Source organism: Polyodon spathula, chromosome 8, assembly GCF_017654505.1.
Source record: "Polyodon spathula isolate WHYD16114869_AA chromosome 8, ASM1765450v1, whole genome shotgun sequence".
Classification (NCBI taxonomy): Eukaryota; Metazoa; Chordata; class Actinopteri; order Acipenseriformes; family Polyodontidae; genus Polyodon; species Polyodon spathula.
The window spans coordinates 2,785,296-2,813,023 of record NC_054541.1 but is presented as its reverse complement, the minus strand read 5'-3'; the positions used below and the strand labels follow the sequence as shown (position 1 = coordinate 2,813,023).

At 43.8% G+C, this 27,728-nt stretch overlaps 1 protein-coding gene across 1 annotated transcript in view; it reads right to left on the bottom strand.

Moving 5' to 3' along the window:
• Positions 1-27,728, bottom strand: part of LOC121319190 (proto-oncogene tyrosine-protein kinase Src-like) — an 81,118-nt gene that overhangs the window by 35,027 nt on the left and 18,363 nt on the right. Inside the window, exons 2-6 of the mRNA XM_041256385.1 lie at positions 19,070-19,297; positions 7,766-7,862; positions 5,431-5,448; positions 2,605-2,703; positions 1,626-1,729 (exon numbers count right to left, since the gene is read on the bottom strand). Coding sequence (XP_041112319.1) covers positions 1,626-1,729; positions 2,605-2,703; positions 5,431-5,448; positions 7,766-7,862; positions 19,070-19,289 — 538 coding nt within the window. The 5' untranslated portion in view covers positions 19,290-19,297. The remainder of the gene's footprint in view (positions 1-1,625; positions 1,730-2,604; positions 2,704-5,430; positions 5,449-7,765; positions 7,863-19,069; positions 19,298-27,728) is intronic.

Sequence of the window (27,728 nt, the reverse complement as noted above, 5' to 3'; positions counted from 1 at the left end):
CGACCTGTCAAACCTGCAGCTTGAAGTCTTCTCTTCACAGTTGAAACTGAGACTTGCTTACTTCGACCAGTGTTAAGCTGTGCTTGAAGCTGTTGTCCTGTGAGCCGCCTATCACGCAAGCTGTTGACTCTCAGAAACTTGTCTCTGATTCTGTTGTGGCTTTGGGTCTGCCAGACCTCTTCCTGTCAGAGTTTCCTCCAGTTTCCAAGTGCCTTTTGATGGTGTAGGAAACTGTATTCACTGACACCTTGGCTTTCTTTGCAATTTCTCTAAAGACCTACACTTTTAAGGGTTATAATGGTCTGTCTGTCTTCCTTTGTTAATTGCCCTTTTCTCGCCATTATGATAGCAATATACTACTTCCTGCAGTACAATACTGTCCAAATAATGCTTAAGAGTGTGTAGTAACACAGTCTGTTCCAACACTGCTTTTATACAGACAGAGGGTTTGTAAGTAATCAAGAAAAGTTAGGACACCTGTAGGAATTGTTAGCATCAACTTTCAAGGCTTAATTTACTTCCATTGCTGCAGAACAGGTGTAAGTTGTTAACCCATTACTTGTTCCCTGAAAAAGGCCTTTTTGTATAACTCTGAAATGTACATTATTTTTCAGTTTTTGGTAACCTAAACTTTTTTTTTTAACCACTGGCAGTTTACCGCTTACCTTTGTACCATTTCAGGTTATTCACTGGACTTGAACTGCTTAAATTTCAATAAAAACTGGAAAAATGGGGGTGTTCTAAAACTTTTGACCGGTAGTGTATATAAAATGGTAGGGAAAAAAAGCTGATTACTTCAGTTAGTTTTACAGTCTAGGTTGAAGCAGTCTAGGTTCCAGTACTGAGTTTGAGTTGTTACAGAACCTTGGGGTACACTTAAACGCCACAATGTCTTTTGAGGCACATATTTCTTCTATTGTCAAATCCCCTTTTTTCCATTTACAGAAGATTCAACGTTCATTGTTTTCTCTCACGGATACTGAGATTTTGATTTTGTATTCAATGAGATTTTGTAACCTTTCGGCTTGACCACTGTAACCCTATTTGCAGGCCTTCCACTAAAGCAATTGATAGATTACAAATAGCACAGAACGCAGCTGCCAGAATCTTGACTGGTATGTAAAAGTACCACCACATTACACCAGTCCTGGCTAAACTTCATTGGCTTACCATCAAGTAACAAATCTCTTTTAAAACTACTTCTCCTGACTTATGGCTCACTCAGTGGTACTGGTCCTGTTTACCTCACTGAATTACTTTGTCCTTACCAGCCAGTTTGTACCCTTAGCTCCTCCCAGGCTGGCCTGCTGGTTGTTCTTGATGTGAAACGGGTTTGGTCTTGGTGTTCGTTCCTTTAGCCACCTGGCTGCTGTGCTATGGAATGACCTCCCGTTGACATCAGGAACTGCCAGTCAGTTAATCAGTTTAAAAAAGGCCTTAAGACTTATCTGTTCGGTCTCACATTTGGTTAAGGCCCTTGAGAAGAGCGTCTCTCGTTGTCCTCTGCTATCTGTTTGCTTTTATAGCCACATTTGAATTTCGTGTTTATGTCCTGATTTTATGATTGGTTTGTTTATTTCTCTTTTAGATACTGTGTGTTGCATGAATGCGCTGCTCAGTCCCACCCTTTGTGGTCTCGCTCTCCCGGATCAGGAAGGTTCCTCTCCGGTTCTCCAGGTTCAGAAGCATCCTCTCCGATTCCCTCCGAGTGATCTTTCCAAAGTACCATCTGAGGAGGAAACACACAGAATCACTAAAGAATATGCTGGGGAACATGTTGCTATCCAGTCAGACGACGCAGTCAGGCTACGCATTGAAAGGTCACTGGGGAGCACCGTCTGGCCACTTTCAAAACCACAGACAGACGTACAGTGGCCTATCATTGCCCTCAGCTCTTTGCTTCAACTCTTGTATCTGACATGTGTACATAAAAATGGACAGACAGCCTTCAGTATCCTATGCAGTCAATCCCTTAGACTTCTCCTATTAACTGATATCCCTTACTAATGCAGTCAATCCCTTAGCGTTCACCTATTAAATCATTTACTACTTATGGTGTTTGCATTCATTCCAAGTGGTTCTGTGGCTCCAATATCATTTACCTGCTTTGAGACTGGCTGGAGAATCCTGGACAGTTGGTGAGGCTAGCTGAAAAGTCACAGTGATTTGAATTAGGAAGGATGTCAAGTCCCAGAAGTTAGGATTCTCCAGGCAAGCTCAATGCAGCTCTAAGGCAGGTATTGGCAAATTGAGAACGAATATAACAAACAAAATCCAGACCCACTCACGATGCTTGCAAACACTGAACTTCATGGGGTTTACCTCAGGCCACAACACTGTCAGAAGGCTCTAATACATGTGTTTTAGATACAGAAGGACATGTCCACCGTCTGTCAAAGTCTTGGCAGATTTGGCCCAGTGTAAACGGAACTGACTTGTAACAGAACAGGGCTGTTTACGTCCTTACAAACAGGCAGCTCTCCTCACCTTCGTCAAGCATGGATTCAATACCTGTATCTGTAAGTGTTAGCAGACGGACAGTGTATTAACAGACAAAGGACTTCCTTATCCCACTATTTGTTCTTAAAAAAGCAAGAGATTTACTCTTCCGCCTGGATGGAATCTGAAGGCGCTACGTAATTACTGGGAGCGTAACCAGTGTTCCCCGATGTGAGAGAGCGAGCCATCCACCAGTCTCCTTCCCTGAAACACACAAAACAAGCAGCCATCAAAACACACAGCATACAATACACTCAATTACCTCTCACCCATCCCTCAAACACACAGTGCACAATACACTGCATTACCTCTCATCCACCCCTGAAACACACAGATAATACACTCAATTACCTCTCACCCATCTGAAACACAAAGCACACAATACGGTCCATTACCTCTCACCCATCCCTGAAACACACAGTGCACAATACACTTCATTACCTCTCATCCATCCCTGAAACACACAGCACACAATACACTGCATTAGCTCTCATCCACCCCTGAAACACACATAATACACTCAATTACCTCTCACCCATCTGAAACACAAAGCACACAATACACTCCATTACCTCTCACCCATCCCTGAAACACAAAGCACACAATACACTTCATTACCTCTCATCCATCCCTGAAACACACAGCACACAATACACTGCATTAGCTCTCATCCACCCCTGAAACACACAGATAATACACTCAATTACCTCTCACCCATCTGAAACACAAAGCACACAATACGGTCCATTACCTCTCACCCATCCCTGAAACACACAGTGCACAATACACTCCATTACCTCTCATCCATCCCTGAAACACACAGCACGCAATACACTGCATTACCTCTCATCCATCTCTGAAACACGCAGCACATAATACACTCCATTACCTCTCATCTATCCCTGAAACACACAGATAATACACTGCATTACCTCTCACCCATCCCTGAAACACACAGATAATACACTGCATTACCTCTCATCCACCCCTGAAACACACAGATAATACACTCCATTACCTCTCATCCATCCCCGAAACACGCAGCACACAATACACTCCATTACCTCTCATCCATCCCTGAAACACGCAGCACACAATACACTCCATTACCTCTCATCCATCCCTGAAACACGCAGCACACAATACACTCCATTACCTCTCATCCATCTGAAACACACTGCATACAATACACTCCACTACCTCTCGCCCATCCCCGAAACACACAGATAATACACTCCACTACCTCTCGCCCATCCCCGAAACACACAGATAATACACTCAATTACCTCTCGCCCATCCCCGAAACACACAGATAATACACTCCACTACCTCTCGCCCATCCCCGAAACACACAGATAATACACTCCACTACCTCTCGCCCATCCCCGAAACACACAGATAATACACTCCACTACCTCTCGCCCATCCCCGAAACACACAGATAATACACTCCACTACCTCTCGCCCATCCCCGAAACACACAGATAATACACTCCACTACCTCTCGCCCATCCCCGAAACACACAGATAATACACTCAATTACCTCTCGCCCATCCCCGAAACACACAGATAATACACTCCACTACCTCTCGCCCATCCCCGAAACACACAGATAATACACTGCATTACCTCTCACCCATCCCTGAAACACACAGATAATACACTGCATTACCTCTCATCCACCCCTGAAACACACAGATAATACACTCCATTACCTCTCATCCATCCCCGAAACACGCAGCACACAATACACTCCACTAGCTTTCAGCAGCATTCCAGTAAATCTTACCCAATTTATATTGCTAGGATTTCATAGGTCTCGGATTTTCCTATATGAGTAACACACATGTGAATTTCATTTTCTGATTTGAATTAATTTGAAGCTTTTAGTGAAGAATATTTATCGAACCCTCCTTGCAAATCTTCCAAGCTGGAAGGAATTAAGAATTCAAATGCAAATCAATGCATCTAACTTCTGGGAGCTGGAGTTTTTCAAAATGCACGGCAAACATTTAGAAAGTTTAAATTTTTTTCTGGAGAAATATATATTTTAAAAAAAATGCACTTCGGAAGAAAACGAAGCGTTCCGAATTATTATCCTACAAAGACTTCCAGAAACAAGTCACATGTGCCGGTTGTGTTCCTTCATGAACAGCCACAAGAAACGAGTGCAAGAGACCTGAAGAGGTTTTACTGTTTTAAATCGTTTAAAAATACCACTCAAAATCAAATCATAAGTACATCTTTCATACAGGAAAAAAGTGAGATCTATAAAGTTATGGTAATGCATATTATCAGTTTACTGGAATTATTTTGTAAGCCAATGCCTTATTGTTTAAGAAAACTGGCAGCTAATATCAGAATACAATGAATTCTATTTTAAAATATATCGTAATGAACAGAATAATTAACAACGAACATACATATACATACACGGAAGCTCACACAGGTGTTGGAGGTGAGACAGTATCAAATTAGTCTCATGCTTCCCTTTTGTCTCCCATTGATAAGGAGTCAACGGGAAGCACTTTGTTGTGGTCTTTACTAGATATTGCTGTGACCATGGTCACGCTTAACAAGAAGGGTGTTAAACAGTAGTGCGCAACTCAGGGCATGGAGGGCCATTGTCCCTCCTGGTTTTTGTTCTAGCCATACCCTAAATTAGCTAATTTGACCAATTAAGCTTCTAATAAGGTACTTCAGGGTGCAGCTGGAATGAAAACATGCAGGGACACCAGTCCCCCAGGACCGAGCAGTGCATCACTGGTGTAAAAGAAAACAAAACAAGAACTGGAAACTAAACATGAATGATACACAGTTGAGATAAATCACTCTGCACCCGATTTATTCCATCTTATGCAGCTGGTTCTTTACACCCAAACACATATGATGAAGACAGACAGACAGATATAGAAAGGAAGGGTACTGACCTGCTGTTCAACTTTCTCCTAAGTCATGAAGCGTGCAAGGGGGGGGAGAAAGAGGTTAGAAAAATAAAACAGCAGGTTCCAAGACACGGCACAGAGACAGACTCAGATTAGCAAGCAGAGCATTTAGAAGAGACTGAAATGTTTGAAAATGAAACTATAACTGTTTCTGTCGGGGGCTTTTTAAAGGAATTTTTCCGTGCTTTGTACTCCCATTAGGGCTCATATGTGCAGTTTTGACAAACACATGTGATCACAAGCATGCATGTATTATTTCTGGTACTACGTTAGGTTAAAAGGTCTGCTTCAGTGCCTTATTCGCAGGAAACTGTTGTATTTTTTACGTGACCTCAGCAGTGCTTTCAGGATCCTGTTACTGGCTGCTTAATTATGTGGTCCCCCAGAGTCACACTGCACAAACCCACATTTCAAATATACACATTTCAAAATGTTACAAGAGCAAGCCTCTTCAGAATAGCGTTTTCCTGTGTATTTGATGTATTTGTCTGGTACGGTCCTCATGTTCAGAGTGGCTCTTTCTCCACTTTCTCAAACACTGGGTTTTGCTGAGTGTATTTTAAGTCTGTGCTGCTTTCAGAATTAGTTCAGGAGCTGCTCCTCAGTTCTCGTTGCCTGGTGCTAGATAAGCCAAAAAATATTTACAAGCCATCCAGTGACCTGACACTTCGGATCAGGGTTCCTGTATTTTGTCTGGCAATCCTGTGCATGAACTCATCGTGCCATTACAAAGCATCACTTCAGATTTTAGAGGGTGTTTTGTTTGACCCACATAAATTAAACCACAGGGACATTTTTTAATTTCTTAAAATTCAAACAAAACGCCATCTTAAAAAACGTATCGCTGAACACCAAGCTGCGATAAGAAACCAAAATATGGATTATGCAATACCAAGACATTATAAAACTATGAACCATGGTTCAGATTCCAGTTTAAAATGTATTAGATTAGACAAAATTGTAGTTCCTGAAAGAGGAGGTAACATTATAAATCTATTGTTGAAAGGAAATCCTACTGGATATTCACATTGAAAAGTATGGAACCACATGTCTAAATGAAACCTTAGCGCCCACATTTGTAAGAAAGTTTAATATGAGAACTGATAATTACCGAAGTGCCTTTAGTGAAACACAATATAACAACTACTCTTTTGTATAAGTCAAGTCTTCTGACAAAACTGACTTACTTGCTTGTTAGACAAGAAATTATGCTTTAGTGGTACGATGACCCAAGTTTCTTTAATAAAATGACCTAACAGCCTGTAAGAATTGAAAAAAGAGAAATGTTGTATTTTGCCTGTGTTTTTCACTTGTATGACTAGCTAAGCATATTTTGCTTTAAATCAATGTTTTTAAATATTCCTTTTCATGAGAGTGACTATGGATTGCATTGGAAGTTTACAGTGTTTTGTAACACATGCCTTGCTGTTGTCAGCATACACAGAATATTTTATAAGTTTGTGTAATTGAATTTACAAATTAAATAATTATTTAACTAGGAGAGATGTATATAAATAGGGGTGATCCTAAACAGCAAACACTATCCACCTGACGAAGGCACGAGAGTGTGGAAACGCGCTGTGGTGCACAGCTACCTGTTACATGCTGCTTTTGTTTTTAACAATAAAATGCAATAAGTTTTAATAAGTAATTAGTAGTGGGCGTGTTCTTATAAATAGAAGTTACATGATGAGTGTGCAACCAATGCATCTCTATAAGGTCTACCATCAAGCTACAAGCCTTTGCCAATAGCGAGAAGTGTTTATCTTTATTGAGACTTTGTTCAATATATGTAGCTAGGTAATGACAGAGCTGGAGAGAGCTGAGAATGGAGTGTTTAGACTAGTGCAAAATATTATTAAGGTGCTGGTAATGGCAGCGCTCAATAATGAGTTAATCAGTACATGACAAGACAGGAGAGGAAAGGACAGGGCAGTGCATGACAAGACAGGTGAGGACAGTGCACGACAAGACAGGAGAGGACACTGCAGGACAGGGCAGTACATGACAAGACAGGAGAAGACACTGCATGGACAGGAGAGGACAGGACAGGACAGGGCAGGGCAGGGCAGGAAAGGACAGTGGAGGACAGGACAGGGCAGTGCATGACAAGACAGGAGAGGACAGGACAGGGCAGTGCATGACAAGACAGGAGAGGACACTGCAGGACAGAAGAGGACATCTGCATGGCAGGACAGGATAGTGCAGTGCATGACATGACAGGAGAGGACACTGCAGGACAGGACAGGACAGTGCAGTGCATGACACTGCAGGACAGGAGAGGGCAGGACACTGCAGGATGGAGCTGGAATGTCCTTACGTGTTGTTGACGATCTGGAGCCTCTCTCCCTTTTTGAAAGACAGGTCCGTGGCGGTCCGAGACTCGTAGTCGTACAGTGCTACAAACGTGGTGACACCTACAGCAGAGAAAGTGAAGTGAGACATAAAGCCACACACCCATTGTCTTTAAAGATCACACAACAGGGGTTACAAAAACAACAGAACTGCGACTATCTTAAAGTAAATTGTAACAAAATATTTCCATAAAATCTCTCTGCCGCACATTGCATAAGTCTCAAATGGGACGTCTGGAAAGAAACACGCTATAGAAACATGTATACTCATTTCAAACTCTTATCTGTTAAAGAATACAAGCTTTCAGACTGTCTCATACTTCCTCAATCATTTCACCTGGAGAGTGAAATTTTCCTTGCCCCTTCGCTGTCTTCTTTCCTGTCAATAACCAGTCAGCTCCTTCCTCTATTGACTAACATGCTTTCAACCAGCAACGTGACCCAGAAGACAAGGCTGAGATGAAATGACCCAGGAAGTGGATAACCCGAGAAACTGAGATCTTCCTTTAACCTAAAGTAGTACCAGAGATCCATTTTTAAATGACAATCCATGTGTGCTATAATGTGTTTATTTTAAAAGTGCGCATTATAGGCCTTTGTAGCAATTACTTTAAATGCCATTAACTGCGCATTAATTAATACACAGACTGAGAGGGCGCGGTCACAAACCGCAAACACTGACAACATTCAGACCACCTGGAACTGAGATCCCAAAACTTAATTCCGAAGCACCCGCCCACATCCCAAACCACACATAAGAAAGTTTACAAACGAGGGGAGGCCATTCGGCCCATCTTGCTTGTTTGGTTGTTAGTAGCTTATTGATCCCAGGATCTCATCAAGCAGCTTTTTGAAGGATCCCAGGGTGTCAGGTTCAACAACATTACTGGGGAGTTGATTCCAGACCCTCACGATTCTCTGTGTAAAAAGTGCCTCCTATTTTCTGTTCTGAATGCCCCTTTGTCTAATCTCCATTTGTGACCCCTGGTCCTTGTTTCTTTTTTCAGGTCAAAAAAGTCCCTTGGGTCGACACTGTCAATACCTTTTAGAATTTTGCATGTTTGAATTAAGTCGCAGCGTAGTCTTCTTTGTTCAAGACTGAATAGATTAAATTCTTTTAGCCTGTCTGCATATGACATGCCTTTTAAACCCAGAATAATTCTGGTCGGTCTTCCTTGCACTCTTTTTAGAGCAGCAATACCCTTTGGTGACCAGAAATGAACATAATATTTAAGATGAGGTCGTACAGATTTAACATTACTTCCCTTGATTTAAATTCAACACTTTTCACAATGTATCCGAGCATATTATTGGCCTTTTTTATAGCTTCCACACATTGTCTAGATGAAGACAATTCTGAGTCAACAAAAACTCCTAGGTCTTTTTCGTAAATTCCTTCTTCAATTTCAGTATCTCCCATATGATATTTATAATGCACATTTTTATTTCCTGCATTCAGTACCTAACATTTTTCCCTATTAAATGTAATTTTCCATGGGTCTGCCCAGTTCTGAATGCTGTCTAGATCATTTTGAATAACCTTTGCTGCTGCAACAGTGTTTGCCACTCCTCCTATTTTTGTGTTATCTGCAAATTTAACAAGTTTGCTTACTATACCAGAATCTAAATCATTAATGTAGATTAGGAATAGCAGAGGACCTAATATTGATCCCTGTGGTACTCCACTGGTTACCTCACTTCATTCTGAGGTTTCTCCTCTAATCAGTACCTTCTGTTTTCTACATGTTAACCACTCCCTAATCCACGTACATGCATTTCCTTGAATCCCTACTGCATTCAGTTTGAGTATTAATTTTTTTTATATGCGGGACTTTGTTAAAAGCCTTCTGGAAATCTAAATAAACCATGTCATATGCTTTGCAATTATCCATTATCAATGTTGCATCCTTAAAAAAATCAAGCAGGTTAGTTAGACACGATCTCCCTTTCCTAAAACCATGTTGACTGTCTCCTAGGATACTGTTACCATATAGGTAATTTTCAATTCTGGATCTTATTATAGTTTCCATAAGTTTGCATATAATAGAAATCAGGCTTATTGGTCTGTAGTTACCTGGTTCAGATTTGTTTCCCTTTTTGTGGATCGGTATTACGTTTGCAATTTTCCAGCCTGTAAGTACAACCCCTTTGTCAAGAGACTGTTGAAAGATCTTGGTTAGCGGTTTGTAAATAACTTCTTTCATTTCTTTGAGTACTATTGGGAGGATCTCATCCGGTTCAGGGGATTTGTTCATTTTAAGAGCTCCTAGTCCCTTTAACACTTCTGCATCGGTTATGTTCAAGTGTTTTAAAACTGGACAGGAACAGGTTGACATGTGGGGCATGTTGTCCGTATCCTCCTTTGTAAAAACTTGTGAAAAGTAATCATTTAATATATTTGCTATTTTTTTTAACCTCCTCTTTGAATGTTCTCTTGCTGTTCTTATATTGGAAAAACATTTTGGAATTGGTTTTAGTCCCCTTAGCAATGTTCACTTCCTTTCTTTCAATGTTCACTTCCTTTCTGTTCCTTTCTAACTTCCTTTTTGGCATGCGTTTGCAGTTCCGTGTACTCTTTCTGTGTACTTTGTTTTTGGTCCCTTTAAACGCTCTGTAAAAATGCCTTTTTTCTCGGAATATTGTTTTTTTAATTGCCAAAATGGTTTAATAAATAATTCTAGTTTTACATTTAGATTTGTCTACTTTTGGCATGTAATTGTTTTGCGCCTCTAGTACTACATTTTTAAAAACAACCATCCTTCTTCTGTGGGTGTTTTCTCTATTTTACTCCAATCTACTTCTGTTAGTCTCTGTTTCATATCTTCATACTTTGCTTTTCTAAAATTGTAAACCTTAGCTTTAGTCTTTACTTTTGAGGATTTAAAAAACACTTCAAATGAGACCATGTTGTGGTCTGAGTTTGCCAGTGGTTCTCTGACCTCTGTTTTAGTTATTCTGTCTTCGTTATTTGAAAAGACTAAATTTAGGCATGCCTCCCCTCTAGTCGGTGCCTTGACAAATTGTGTTAGGAAGCAGTCATTTGTCATTTCCACCATTTCAATTTCGTCCGTTGTGCTCCCCACCGGGTTTTCCCATTTTATATGGGGGAAGTTGAAATCCCCCATTAGTATGGCTTCTCCTTTGTTACTCGCATTTCTAATGTCACTGTATAACAGATTATTTTGCTCGCTGTCTGAATCTGGCGGTCTATAGCATGCTCTTAATATTATGCTCTTTGAATTTTTGTCAGTTATTCTGACCCATACTGATTCGGCTTAGTTTTCTTTGTCCAGTTTTAACACCTGGGCTTCAACACTGTTTCTTATGTATAGTGCTACCCCTCCACCTCTTCTGTCCTGCCTGTCTTTTCTATACAGTGTATACCCACAAATATTATAATGGTTGTCTTATCCAAAGCACATGCCCACATTCCTTCTGGCATACTATTGTAATCTTCCCCCTCTGGGCAAGGGATTGGGCATCCCTTCCTCAGACTGACTAGAAGAGACAAGTCTGTACTTCCTGTCCTTTAACTCTTTGGCTGTTGCACTTTTAGACATACAAAAGTTCCCTTTCAATGGAATGACAACCATTACCGAATGGGAAGAGCCCTCTCTGACCGCCAATCACTACCCTGTCAGCTGCCCTATCAGGGCCCTTGCTGTGAGGGGAAAGTCTCTCCTTCTGATGAAGAAGGACGTTCTCACTGTAGCACATCGCCATTTTCTCTCTCACTTCACCAAGACAGGTCACAGATTGCTTTGTGCTTTCTTTGCCCGAATTTGTCGTTTTTTTACCGTCAAATTTTCACTTTCCACGGTAGAATCACGCTTCCGAGAGTTCCCGAGAGTGCTGCTACCTTATTCTCACATCAGTTTTCTGACTAGAGTTGTATTCGACCCCTCTCGGGAGATTGATAAGCCGCCATTACTTTCTTTTTTTCCCACTGCACGAGGTTTTGTGTAGTTTCTAGATACCGTGTTGAGAGCTGCTCTGGTGCTGTAAGGAGACCCCGTGGGCTCGCAGCGTCGTCCTCTACGCCAATTTATTCGGCCACAGAGACTGTAAAAAACAAACCAACCACAAAACAGCTTGGGCCTAGCACCCCTCTCAAGCCTCGGGCTCTCCTAGCGTGGCCTCGCTTGCCTTCGGCGACCACGTTGACTGAATTGGCTGCATACCCCGGCATGAGCGCAGTTTTCCTGCCAAACTTGGGCAGAGATAAACAGAGCCTACCCGGCCCCGACTGACTCGGCACCGGTGTAACCATCTTCGCTGCCACCCATTGGCACCAACCTCGGAACAGTTTGACTCGGCACCGACAGTGCTCTCCTCAACGCCAATCCCGGCACCGGTGACTAGCTTCTAAGCCGTCTACAGCCTGGCACCGACCGCGCTATATCGGCACCGACCTCTGCGTCGATTGATTTGGCACCGACCACTCTGCATCGAGAGTGCTCTACTCGGCACCAATTGATTCAGCACCGGTGAACCTCTTCGGAGCCGTCTACAGCCCGGCACCGACCACTCGGCATCAACAATGCTCTACACGACGCCGTTGCCGGCACCAGCTGACTCTGCACCGGTGATTAGCTTCGGATCCATCTACAGCCCGGCACTGACTGCGCTACTATCAGCTCCGACCTCGGCACAGATTGACTCGGCACCGACCACTAGATCTCGGCACCGACAGCAGCAGCCCCGCCTATGACGCCATATCAGTACAGTCGACTGGGTCCTCCGCTGGGTTCTACCAGTGTGACCAGTGCACGGTGATGCTACCTAGGCAGGACGAGCACCAGTCCTGCATCAGATGCTTAGGACCAGACCATGCGGCCAAAGCACTGGCAGGTGAGCTGGACTGCTCTCCTTGCAGAAAGTTCTCTAAACGAACTAAGCGCAGGAGAGCAGCCCTATCCCCAGCAGAGTCTCTCTTCCTGAGCCAAAGGAGAATGAGATCAGTGGTCCAAGGCACTCCACAGCGGTCCTATAGGACACCCCCTGCTACAATGACCAGAGAGCTCTCCCGTACACCTGGGTCACCCTCCCCTTCCCCATCACCGGTACAGAGGCGTAGACACTTCTCAGGGGAGACGAGACGGTCACCGTCGAGGCGGTACCTCTCAAGGGAACGCTCACCAGGGGACAGGCAGTCGCCGCGCAGACACCGCTCCCCTTCCCCACGCAGGCGCAGATGACCCCCGTCGGAGTTGCCTCAAAGGCGCCCAAGCTCGGCCGAGCGGTGCTTTGCGGAGCTAGCGGAGACGGTAAGGGCTCAGAAGACCATGCTAGACCCTATTAAAGTCGCAGAGCAGACTGCCACCTATCACAGGGCACCCCAAACTTCCACAGTCTCGTTCCCCATCCCCAGTACCTAGATCTCCTAGCCCAGCTGTCCTTCACGGCGTCAAGATCAAAATGTCTTGGACCCAGCCACTTCCATCATGCAGGCCACAGCGGAGGGCTCCTTACCGCCCCTGCTGCATGTGTGACGGAGGGAAGAGTTCCGGGTGCTAATGCAGCTTGCAGCTGCAGCAACGGACATTCAATGTCCAGCAAAACAGGAGGGAAAGGGGAACCGCTTCCTCCAGAAAAAAGGGCAACCACAGCAAGCCCTACCTTTGTGTCACGACTTCCTAGAATTGGTGCGCAGCTCCTGGAGCAACCCAGCATCTGCATGCTCAACCTCCAGAACTGCAGAGTCTCTGCTGCACACTGCAGGAGCCCTTGAAGCGGGCCTAGGCACATTCCCCACTATTGGGGACACCGTCACGGTATTGGTGCTAGGTTCCACCTTCACCAAGGGAGATAAGAACCCAACCTGCTGTCTAAGCCTTGCAGGACAACAGATGCCATGCTAAGCAAAGTGTACACATTGGCAGCGCTGTCAGTTAGAGCAGCAAACACCATCGCTATACTGGTGTTTTTGAGGCAGACATAGGGGAGCTCCAGGAGGTGGCAAAGACGATGACTGACCTAATAAGGGAGTTAGGCCAGACATCAGAGAGGTTGCTGGCAGGATGGTGGCCGCTCGCCAGTATTTGTGGCTGATGCAAGCCAAGGTCGTGGAGACCAAGAGGGTGGCGTTACTGGATGCTCCCATTACACTGGGGCAGACATTTGGGGCGACCATTGACGTGAGCCTTGAGAGGTCCCATGGAGGTTGCCTCCAAATTCTCGCACCTTCCGGCTTACCGTCAGTGCCCAAGGTGGCATTCACAGCCTGCTAGAGCAAAAGGGCCTGAATACCGCCCTCCACCCAAGAACAGACAAGCAGGCAAAGGCAGAGCTGGCGACAAGGGACCACCTCCGGCTAGGGTAGCCGGTTGTCTGGCTGGAGACCGAGGCCGGGGTGCTATCGACAATGAGACACTGATACGCTCTACAATTTCACATAGGTCCGCCACCCTTCAAGGGTATGCTCCTCACCACCGTCGAACCAGAGAAGGCAATCCTCCTTCAACAAGAAAATGCCAATCTTCAACAGAAGAACGCTGTACGCTTGGTAAGTACAGGCGATGCCCTCAGAGGCTTTTACTCCAGGTACTTCCTGGTGACCAAAAGGGATGGCGGTTTCATACCAATTCTGGACCTCAGGGTCCTCAACTTGTTCCTCAAACAGAGGAAGTTCAACATGTTGACAGCACAGCGTATCCTCCAGTCCGTCCAGCCGGGCAACTGGTTCACATCGATCGACCTGCAAGGCGCCTATTTTCACGCCCCGATCCGTTCTGCGCACAGAAAATATCTGCGCTTTGCCTTTAAAGGCAACGGTACGAATTCTGCGTGCTGCCATTTGGCCTCTCGCTGGCGCCCCGCACATTCTCAAAGTGCATGGATGCAGCACTGGCTCTACTCAGACTGCGGGGTATTCGGATCCTGAACTATCTGGATGATTGACTAGTTTGCGCGCATTCCAAAAGGCACACAGAGGCGCACACAAAACAGATCATGGATCATGTGACGAAGTTAAGGCTCAATACATCAACAGATAAGCAACTTCATACCATCTCAGTCCACGGTGTTCCTCGGGATCAAACTGAACTCTGTGAGCATGCTCGCCTCACTGTCGGAAGACAGGATTCTGTCATTGGAGGCCACACTCTCCCTACTCAGAGAGGACGCTCTCCTACAGGTCAGAATATATCAAAGGTTGTTGGGGCTGATGGCAGCCGCCTCGAGGATCCTTCCACTAGGGCTGCTGAGAATGCGCCCGCTTCAAGCCTGGGTAAATATGCTCAAGGTGCACCCAATCAGAGATTGGTACTGGCTGATGCGAGTGTCAAGACAATGCCGGAAGACACTGGTGTGAGTGGTGGCTCCGTCGTGGCAAACTGCGCCTCGGATCTCCCCTCGGATCCTCCCACAGAAGGGAAGTGATCACTACAGACGCCTCCAGCCTGGGTTGGGGAGAGGTCTGGAATGGGAGAGGAATAAGAGGTCAGTGGAAGGGACATTGGCAGCGAGCGCACATAAATGCCAAAGAGCTGCAAGCAGTGAATCTGGCGTTATCTCATTTTCGTCAGCAGTTAGTGCACAAACATGTGCTGGTCCAGACGGACAATACTACAGTGATAGCCTACATAAACCACCAAGGTGGCCTGCGCTCGCCGGGCCTTCACCACACAGCGCACAGAATCCTGTCCTGGATGCACAGAAACTTGCATTCCATCAGGGCAGTTCACCTCCCCGGTGTGGACAACAAGGCAGCAGACCTCCTGTCCGGAAGAGCTCCAGACAGCTCAGAATGGAGACTGCATCCTCAGGTGGTGAAACAGATTTGGGAGAGGTTTCGACTGGCACGAGTCGACCTCTTTGCCACAGCTGAGTCCACTCATTGCCCTCTTTGGTTCTCCATGGAGAGAGACGGATGCCCCCTGGGAGTAGACGCGCTAGCTCACCCCTGGCCACAGAAGCTATTGTATGCCTTCCCTCCGCTACCATTATTACCCCTGACACTAGAGAGGATCAGGGTGGAAAGAGCACAGGTTTTGCTGGTTGCACCCAGATGGCCGAGGCGCCCCTAGTTTGCTCTCCTCTCCAACATGTTGTCGGGTCAGCTGTGGCAGCTCCTGCCGCGCAAGGACCTCCTGAGCCAAGTGGAAGGGTTATTATGGAACCCGAACCCAGTCCAGCTCCAACTCTGGGTCTGGACGTTGAACGTAACCATCTATTCAGACGAGGTTTGCCAGATGCAGTAGTAGAAACACTACAGTCTGCTAGGGTGCCGAGCACTAGAGCCCAGGACTCATATAAATGGAAAAAGTTTTCCAAGACTGGTGCCTTGTCGAAGGTCACAATCTTGTGACCTGCCCTATTGAGACGTGTGACAGAAATATGAGTTCTGGTGATGAACCTTCCTCCCGACCTGTGAGGGCACTAAAGAATGAGAGGAGAAGTATCTGGAAGGGCTGGCCTGACAGTTCGTTTCCGGGTCAGGGAAGTGGGTCAGCCTGGAAAGAAGTGAGACTCTGTTGTAAGACCGTATTGATTTGAAAGGTAAACGAGAGGCAGCTGCAAGTAATAAGGCAGCTGCAACCGTTTACCTAAATATCATGCGGGATTACATACAGGGGCCAGGGTAACGCTGATCTTTTCCTTCGTTTGGGTAAAAGCTCAGCAGAGAGAAGGACCGAGAGAGGAGCTCTCGTGCAGAAAGAGAAGAACGTACCGTGTATTGTGTTTTGTCTGTTTTGTAATTGTCTGTGTTTTGCACCACCAGACAGTTAACTCACCTATCCGGAGCTGTCGACCAGGGTCAGCACAATCCGGATCACCACTGCACAGAACAGTCACAACATTCCCGTGTCTGCAGGCACCACAAGCACGTCTGCACTCACCCAGGACTGGTGACAGTGTGTTCATTTTTGTTTGGGACTGTGCCCTGCTTTGTTATCCCCACTCTTTACACATCGTTGTGTATAGCCAGGGATTTATTATTTTACGGTCACCAGACCTGGATTATAAATAAAAGCAATGTCCTTGCATTGGAAACTATTGTCTGCCTGTCACTCCTGCATCGCATCACCGCTACACCTGTTCCCCTCCACTAGCCACTTTGCCACAGACGATATTAACCTTCTTACAACACTTGTTTGATGCAGGAAAATCAGCGTCCACTTTGAAAGTATACCTGGCAGCAATGATAACATTGACTGTGTGTCCCCTGGGGCACATTTCCTGGCAGTGCCATTTCTTAAAGGGGCTCAGGGCGCTTTGTCCTTCCATGAAAAGTATGGTCCCCAAGTGGGATCTAGAACAGGTACTGCGGGCCCTTATGCGTCCCCCATTCAAGCCCATGGCATCAGCAGAACTGTGTCCTGTTTCATTGAAAGTGGCATTTTTAATAGCCATTACGTCTGCCAGACGAGTAAGTGAGCTTCATGCACTGTTCATTGATGACACATGCATGGCTTTTACGGGAAATGACTAGCAGGTAACATAAACCCTTTGCGGTCCTATGTCGGACCAGATCTGACATTACGATTTTCCCTTTCCGGTCCAATGTCGGACTCTGTCCAACATCATCGAAAAGACGTAAAGCACAGGTCTCTAGTCGTTTTTTCTCCGGAAAAAGCGAAGAGAACCATTCAATGGTCGAGTGAGACCAATAGGAGCCGTATTAAACTGAAAAAAGGGGCATGTGAGCAATAGCCCTAGCAGCTGCACCATACAGAGACAAGCAGACATAAACGAAGGAGATAGCTGCTTCTGCATCCAGCGCTCAAAGAATATCACTGACATTTGCAGAGCTTTTTGAGATGCTATGACTTGGATCGCATTATTGAGGAGTTTGGTGATAAAATGAGTGATCAGGAGAGGATTTATCAGTATGCACGTCTATAAAGAGGTATGTGAAAAATACAGCGAACACGGGGTGGGGCTTGGCTGGAGATGCAGTAATGATGTCGCTTAGCACTGCAATGCCCTTTAAACCAGTTTTACTCAGCAGGAGGGGGGGGATATTGTGAACAGAGCATGTAAAATAAACAGTGCATGTGAAAATAAATTGGACCCGACATGCCTGACAGGCGCTGAATAAATGGACCGCAAAGGGTTAAGACTGAATCCATCCTTTTTGCCAAAGGTGCAATCCTCTTTCCATATTAACCAATTCGCGGTTTTGGAAACTTTCAGACCTCCCCCGCACGAACCAGAGGACCATAGACAGCACACGCTATGCCCAGTTTGGGCTCTGTGCTGTTATTTGGATAGGACGGCGTCCTGGAGACAGTCCAACCAGCTGTTTGACTGCTATGGGTCCTGCTCTAGAGGTCAGGCCCTATCAAAGCAACGTCTAGTGCCCTGGGTGGCAGACGCGATGTGCTTGGCGTATGAACAGACGGACTCCCCGTTACCAGGGGACATTACGGCCCATTCTACCAGTGGCCAGGCAACTTCGTGGGCTTTCCTTCATGGCGCCTCCTTAGATGAGTTATGCAATGCTGCTATATGGACAGATAGTCAGACATTTGCGCGATTTTACCACCATGATGTGACAAACTGAGCAAGATCCTCTCTGGGCTCCTCGGTGTTGCAGACAGCATGCCCTTAGGCGTCATGTGGGCTGTGAGGCTGTACTGTCGGTAATCTGGAGCCACGACAGATTTGGTACAGCTTCCCATTCAGTAATGGTTGTCATTCCATTGAAAGGGAACAGTGGGTTATTACCATAACCCTGGTTCCCTGAAAGAGAATGACAACCATTACCCTTCGAGGTTGTGTCCCCAGCTGACCCTGATTGATGGTTAGAAACTTGTAAAGAAGATAGTTCATAACTGTTGATTCTTAAAGCAAACTGAATGCAAAAAAAGAGACTATTTGATGGTGAGGATTGAGGCCTAATTGAAAGTAGTCTGCAGCCACTCTAAGCAGCTCTGGGTTGGGATGCTCCATTACTGAGTTCTCATTTAGCCTTTACCTGGCTTTGAACTGCACATGGCTGCTTTCATTGCATGCACATTTAACTGTAACTTCTACAAAAACAGTTAGTTTCAAATTACTGTTTTTAATTTGTTTCACTTTTTGACTTCAGCCAGCCCCATTTACTTTCTCAGCCTATATAAATGCAGAATAGCTGGAGCTAAAAGGTCACATCGTCACATGATTTTAAATGAAATGAGGAAGGCTGACCAGTCCCAGCAATAAATATTCTCCAAACAAGCTCAGGTAAAGACAGATCTAGTGAACAAGAGCAAGATACTGGAGCTCCAGAACCCACAGCACCATGTAACAAGCAATTGAAATGAAAGCTACTCTGTGCTCAGTACCTGTAAGTGGGCCGCCTCCCATGGGCTCCACGCCCCCGAAGGGAGTGAGCTTGGTTGTGCTGCTGCTGAGGAGCTGCGATGCGCTGGTCGAGCTGCGCTGGGGGGTCTGTGTCTCGGGGTGGGTGTGCTTGGGGTAGTGGGAGCCGCTGGTGCTGATGGTCCCATCCAGGCTGCGAGAGCGCTGGCCCGGGTCCTTGGGCTTACTCTTTGCTCCCCCCATCACAGGGTCTGAAACGTGATAACACACACACAGTCAGTCTCACATTAACTAGGCATACTTTGGTTTTGTTGCACTTTTTGCCTTATTTACATTAAAGAAAATGGATTTCACAGTGAAGTGATGGCTTTACAAAAAAATATACAGATATAGATAAAAATAGACCATGACCTTTATCCACTAAAATATTCATTTTTATACTTTCCCTTTCCTTTGATCTTTGAGTGTTTGAAGATTTGGTTTTATAGATGTGTTTCAACTGGCACAGCGCTTTGACTGTTTGAATATTTGGTTATATAGATATGTTTCACCTGGCACAGTGCTTTGACTGTTTGAATATTTGGTTATATAGATGTGTTTCACCTGGTATAGTGCTTTGACTGTTTGAATATTTGGTTTTATAGATGTGTTTCACCTGGCACAGTGCTTTGGTCTGAAAAGGCGTCAGCACTTCTCTGCACATCCTCATCTGGTTTTAATCTCTTTAGTTTGACCCCATGTTTACAGTGATGCCACTGCGGGGTCAAGAGATGCCATGTAGCCATGGAAATGCACAACGGGAAAGGAAGATAAATTAGATGTTGCTGTAATTTTCAAAGCTGCTTCAAAACAGCACTATCCAGAGTTACACAAAACACCACCACCCTATCTGAGCACCAGCACTAGAATGGCATTGGGATGCACAAGCTGCTGCACAACATGGTTTACAATACATGTGATGGTCAGCGTGGGCAACTCGGGTTAATGCATAGTTAATGTTGGACTAAAAGATAAACGCTGAGATAGGGAGAGTATGTATTCACAATACTGGAACTACAAAACACTTCATTCAAGAACTATTTGGTGAACTGCAGTGAGTAATGGTGTGGTCTTTTATCCCAATACCTCTATTACAAAATCTCGTGTAAAGAAAGTGTTACAATCCATTCATGCACAGTTTCTACATATTGTAATTTTATTAATACTGAACACTTTTTTACATCTGTCAGCAGAGCGATCACATGACCTTAACACTGTCCTATTGTCAGAGCTCTCACTCTACATCCTGCCTACAGGTAGGCAATCTGTTGGCTCTGATTTGTGAATTGACTGACAGTCCGCCAATACTGAATTGCTACACTTTATTTTTCTACACTTACAGCTGCCACCAGTGCCTGCTTTTCACTATTAATAGAAAAAAAATACATAGGATGTCATTGCTCCTGCAGCCCACCCGGGACTGTGTCACAACCCACCTTTGGGCCACGGACCACAGTTTGGGAACCCCTGCCCTAGTATATTTCCATGTTGACAAAATAAGTTAATTGTCATTACACTCAGGATGTCCTGCAATATACATATGCACGGATAAAAGTGCCTGGGGTCTGCAAAAAATATCTGGTGTAAGAAGCACGTTTTTACCTTACTTTGGCGACTTATTTCTCTTACTATATGACAGGTACTGACTTTCTTTTCTATATTTCACCTAATAGTATTGGGAACTACAAATTCAAAGTGAAATGGTGCTTTTGAGTGATTTACCCTTAAAAAACATACACTATCCTGGCTGTAAAGAGAGTCTGGCAGTTCTCACTGATGAGCAGCACGCACACGAATTGTTATGGCTACTAGTTTATCCCTCAACCGCACTCGGCACGGGTTTTATGACATGCATGGTCAACACCCAGTTTATCAAGAAGCACTTGCTGCTGACCATGCATTCTCACGATTTTATCTGGATGGGGCATTCTAACCCCATCCAGGCTGTTAAATAACAATATACAGCGTGTTTACACACAAGCAATACATTTTAAACAATAATTCAACAAATAATATAACACACACAGGGCGGGGTGGACCCTGTCACACACCTCCACTACAGCCCTCATCCCCAGTGACATTGTCAAGGAAATTCATGGTTAAATTCATTTTAATATAAGCATTACCCAGATATTTAATTCAGCGTTGTCTGTGCGGCATGCTGTGTGATTGGGTTGTTAACACCGATGCCGGAACATTCTTAACCAGATCTACTTCAAAGCTTGTTGATATCTGATTGTCTGGTCTCCTAAATAAAACTTACCATGCCAAGCTACAGTGACTATGCAGTTGTACCATTATTGTGTTAAAAGTTATTTAAAATGCTTTAAGAATCATTTTAATTACATAACTTGTGGACACAAGTTTAATAGTTATTTTAAGTAAGTTCCCCAATAAATCTGGTGTTTATTGTGTTTTAAATGAATATTATAAACTAATAACTATTTTTTAATAATATCCTTTGATTGTATTATGATTTGTTTTACATGCTTGTAATCGTAATTTTGTATAGAGAATGAAATTGAAATTTATATGCTTCTCTAATGAATGTAACTGAAGTTATATTAAATAGGAGATTTAAATGATAAATGTAAAATCCTTTGATAACGAAATAGGTGGATACATTATGTTTCTAACGCACCCTTTTGTGTGACATGCAAATGTCTATCAAATACTGTGAACCAATGGAAGGACCGACAAGGACTTATTTACAGTACAAGAGAACACCTAGCCTACAAATTGTGTTAATTAAACTCAAAATAAGGATTTTTGCGCACTGGATTTGCTCTTTCTTCAAAAGATCTCATCACTCTCAACTCAAACTCTGAAGCACTTCAACGAAGATGCAATGATGTAATCTTCAAAGCTGTTCCGGAGAAGATAGGCTCCCTCTAGAAAAACGACGAAAGCTTTTGCCTACAGCCTTCACAGAGATACTGCACTGTGCTGCTGCACAACTAACTTCCACAGAGAGGACGACCGTGTTAAGAAGACTTTGTTTTAAACATTGCACCAACAGAATAAGTATCAAACTTATATTGTGTGTTTACAAGTAACTGAACTGAAGCCATGATAGTGATATCATCACAATACGTAATGTGCGTCTATTCAACTAGATGCTGGAACATTGTACCTGTGTACTTAGTCACTTGGAAGCTGGCGCATGTATATGTAATGCATGACTGAACCAAACAATGCATGATGAACCACTAAGACTGCTTCACTAATGGATGCAGCAAAGTACAGAGAAATCCTGGAGGAAAACCTGCTGAAGTCTGCAAGAGACCTGGGACCTGGGAGAAGATTCATCTTCCAGCAAGACAGTGACCCCAAACATAGCCAGTGCCACACTGGAGTGGCTTAAAAACAAAAAGGTCAATGTCCTGGAGTGGCCCAGTCAAAGCAAGGACCTCAATCCAATTGAGAATATGTGGAAAGAATTGAAAATTGCTATTCACCAAAGGTCCCCATCCAACTTGATGGAGCTTGAGCAATTTTGCAAAAAAGAATGGGCAAAAAATGCAGTGTCCAGATGTGCAGAGCTGGTACAGACTTATCCAAATAGACTCATGGCTGTAATTGCTGCCAAAGGTGCCTCTACCAAATATTGACTCAAAGGGGTGAATACTTATGCAATCAATTATTTTCTGTTTTGTATTTGTAATTAATTTAGAACAATTTGTAGATTTTATTTTCACTTTGACAATATGGACTTTTTTTGCGTTGATCAGTCGCAAAAACTCCTAATTAAATCCATTTTGATTCCATGTTGTAACACAAGAAAATGTGGAAAAGTTCAAGGGGGGTGAATACTTTTGACAGCCACTGTAATATTAATTGCTAATCTATTTTTAATATTGAATCTAGGGATAATCAAACCAAAATCGCTAGTTCTTACTGAGGTATTGTGTTTATTATGGTTAATAATTAATTACATTATGAGCTATAATGGCTATTTTCTTTAATGGTAATTGGCGATGACACAGTTAATGACATAAATCCTAGATATACAATGTAAATATGCACGACAACATGCATTCCACAGACAGACAGCTCCACTACACCTCCATCCCCAGTGACATGAATTCCAGAGACGGAAACTTCTACACCCTCATCCCCAGGGACATGCATTCCATAGACAGCCAGCTCCACTACACCCTCATCCCCAGGGACATGCATTCCACAGAAAGACAGCTCCACTACACCTCCATCCCCAGGGACATCTCCACTACAGCTGCTAGGCTTTTCATCACGGGCTCCCAGTGAAGTTTAAAGTTGATTTTAAAATATTACTCCTGACTTATAAAAGCACTTAAAGGTATGATACCAGATCATATGAAAGGCACTTCTAGTTACGTGTATACCTTCTCGTGATTTAAGATCTTCTGTGCCTCCCACAAGTGTACACAGAAAGGGAGAGAGCATTTAGTCACTGTGCTCCCAGATTGTGGAATACACTGCCACCTCATAGCAGAGTGCTACATCAGTTCATGACTAGGTCAAAATTGAAAACTTACTTTTTTAGATTAGCTTTTTTTAAACTGAATTTTAAACTGTATTTCTCGTTAATCTCCATACAAAACATATACTCTTTTATATCCCCTCTGACCTCTTCTCACTCTCTGTTAACACCTTTGAATTTCACGCTGTCCAACTAACCTCTCCCATCAACTCCTGCTAATTTTATGTACCACCCCCCTGGACCACTCACTCACTTTCTCAATGAACTTGACTATCTCCTCTCCTCCATCCCCTCTCTGTCTACCCCAACTGTTGTGTTAGGCGATTTCAATATCCATCTCTCCAACCCCACCCACTCTGACAGATTCTTTCCTCTCCTTCAACCTCTCTCTCGGGCCTGCTGCCCCTCTAACCCCAGTCACCTCCCAATGTAACCTCCTCGCTCTCTCCCTCTGTCCTTGCCTCCACCGCTCTCTCACCTCTCCCTACCTACTTTCTGTAGACTCTGCTACCTCCTCCCTTGACTTCCTCTGTACCCTCACCTCCTGACCAACTCTCTGCTGAACTAGCCCTAGACCGCTCCCTCCTCTCCTCCTTCTCTACTCTCCTCTGCTAAATGCTCATTTCTAATCCTTCACTAACAACCCCCAGAAACTATTCTCTACATTCTCCTCCCTCCCCCCTTCTCCTCTGAGGACTTTGCCTTTCTTTTCTTCTAAAATCTCTGATATCTGCAAACTCTACCACCTCTCTCTGTACAATTCTATAACACAGAGGAAACTCAACGTGGTGCAATTATACAACAAACAGACAGGAAACTAAACTTGGTGCAATTATACACACAGTGACTGAAGGGGGAATTCTACCCGCAGATTCAGATTAACAAGTTATGCAAAAGAATGTCATTTTTAGCTTTCATCACAACTAGTAAGTGGATCTTTAGATTTGGAAAGTGTTTGGAAATTTAAGCTAAACTTAACAACTTGTGCTAAAGAAGGTCCTTAGCCAGCTGCATCACAATTGCACAAGCAGTATTCTTGGTCCATGGATGTTAAAAACCCTTAAAGTAGTGTTGGGTAACTCTGGCTCTTGCAGACGTGCTCTTGGTTACACATGATTAGAGCAAATACCACACGGAGGTCTGCCAGTGCCTTGCACTACATCCACTGGAAGGCTCTGCATTCTCAAAGAAAAATGAATAAATACACAGCTTTGTGCTTCTGGGGTGCATAAACTCCTACTGCTGCAGGTATAGCACGAGTCTTTGAATGCCTGTGTGCCAGAAAGCTTGAACCCTTACTGTACAGCTGAAACTGCCTGCCCGGAATGAAAAGAACACCAAAATAACCCTTTAGTTTCATTTGGTTATAAATTGAAAATCAGTTATAAGACTTTGTATCTTCTCTCAGATTAGATTTCACAACCTGCTCCTTCCCGCCAGTGTTTCTTGCTTGTTTTCTACATTCATTCCTCTCAGAAAAACTGCCTTTGCACTTCAAAACAGGGCAAACGTGTTGGGATGTAATCCTCAGTTCCCAGGCCAAACGGAACTCCAAAATAGGGGCTTCATTAAGTGATTGAACCCTTTGTGCTTTATCTGCAATCCGTACAGTTAATCTCTTTAGAGCTGGAACAAAGGCTCTCGGTACAAAACAAGCCGATTACTCTTGTAAGGGGGGTGGGAAGATTCCCGGACAAAATCAACAGGACACGTGCGTCATTAGCTACTACATGCTGCCTAGGATATTGGGGGGGGGACTGCCAGAGTTAGTCAACTGACAAAGCTCAGAATTTCACCACATTTTCCCAGTGCCTTGTGAGGCTAACTGAATATCTACTTTAGCACATTAAGGTCTTGATGTCTGGAGATACTGTCATGGCTGGGCTAGGCTGGGTTGGGTTCTGTTATTTTCTTGATAGTTTATGTTGATGTCTGGAGATGTTGCAACTGGGCTGGGATAGATTCTGCTATTTCTTGTTAGTTTATGCTGATGTCTGAAGATTCTGTTGTGACTGGGCTGGGTAGGGTTAGGGTTAAGGTTAGGGCTGGGTAGGGTTGTTATTTTCATGTTATTTTATGTTGATGTCTGGAGATGCTGTCGCAGCTGGGCTGTGCTGGGCTGGGAAGGGTTAGGACTGGGAAGTGTTATTTTCTTGTCACAGTTTATGTTTTATTCTCTATCACTTTATGGTGAAGTGTTACCATGAGCTCCACCCACTCTGCAGGGGTGTACTGACACACTAATGTCAATCGATAACCATCGCAATACGTATGTCATGATGCTACACTGTATCACAATGCAAGTGATGGTCCTGATGAACCACTTGAATGATACATAATAAGATGAGAGGATTATGGACTGGTTTGTTAAACGATAAATGAAATAAGATAAGACAGCATGTATTCATACCAAGTATACTTACTGTTCACTCAATTAATGTCTTAGAAATGTTCTTATATCCTACCCCTGATTGGTGCTTTTGAAGAACCTTATTCCAGATTTGCTTTGAATGTTTCTTCATCTTCACAATGTAGTTTTTGTTAGGAAATGTACTGACCAACTGTGGGACCTCCCAGAGACAGGTATACTTAACCTGAAATCATGTGAAACACCTTAATTGCACACAGGTGGACTCCATTCAACTAATTATGTGACTTCTAAAGGCAATTGGTTGCACCAGACCTTATTTAGGTGTGTCATAGCAAAGGGGATGAATACTTATGCAATCAATTATTTTCTGTTTTATATTTGTAATTTGTATATTTTATTTTTCACTTTGACATTATGAACTTTGTGTTGATCAGTGGCAAAAACTCCTAATTAAATCCATTTTGTTGTAACGCAATAAAAATGTGGGAAAGTCCAAGGGGGGTGAATACTTTTGAGAGCCACTGTATACTGTATACACACACACAACAGCATATACAGTGCCCTCTTATCGTAGTTGCATTGAGTGTGTTCTCTCATACCGTGGTTGTACTGCGTGTGTTCTCTCATACCGTGATTGTACTGCGTGTGTTCTCTCATATCGTGGTTGTATTGCATGTGTTCTCTCATATCGTGGTTTTATTTGTGTGTGTGTGCGCGTGTGTGTGAGACTCCGGGGAGCCTGCCCCTTAGCAGTATGTTTGAAAGCTGTACTGTAACAGCCTGTCCACACATAGCAATCTGCAGCAACTTCTATTGCACACCAATATTTAAAGTGAACCATTAGCTAAGAAAATAGATTTACAGTATGGAATTGTCTCAAGAACAAAACTAGGGGAGGACATTTGGTTCCTTGTAGCTGATTGATCTCAAATCTTTGTCAAGTCGGGTCTTAAAGGATCCCAATGATTCAACATGGACAACGTGGTTCTGTAACCCACTCAATACACTGTATAAAAAAAAGTCCTACCCTCTTCAAGAAGCACAATAGCAAGTATGCATTTTTATAAGGTTAAAGACAACTCCCAGTTTCCAGCACAGCAAATCTATTACACTCTATCTATTGCACTTCCTAGTTTATTTCACCTCAGCAGAGTTTAATGGGTCTTATTTTACTGGTTGAGAGCAAGTCAGTCCAATTCTTAAAAGGGAAAGAGCATTTTTAAACTTTTTATTATGGTTTCTTTCAAGAAGTAAGCAGATTAGTATTTGGCAGCCCTGGTCAGCCGACCTTTATTACAAATGCTGGTTACAGACACGCAGGTTGGTCACCGCTCTCTACATGGTATTTGTGTCCCCTAACAAGTGATATTTATTGGCAACAGGCCATAATACAGGAACAAATGATGACTGCACTTTATCTGGTAATAACCCTTCTCCTTCCTTGTTTCAAACACTCTGTATTTAAGCTACCTTCAATCAATAAACTTTAGTTTAATCACACTCTCGGTATGCACATTCATTCCTATTCGCATCAGTACACTCCATACCGTTGAATATTTTTTGTACAGTTTACTGTTATTATTTCACTTCTTCAGATAATTACTCCTCTCCTGTAGCTTCTATCTTTCCTGAAGGTTGCTGTTTAAATGCTTGCTGTTCACTCTGGTCCACTTCTGACACTGAATTATCTGAATGTATTTTATGCAGCCCGCACAAAGTGGGGCATAGCCCCCTCAATTTTTTGATTTGCTCCCCTCTTCCACCTCATCATGGAAAGTCTGGCGCCACAGTCAGGGCAAAATCTTCCATG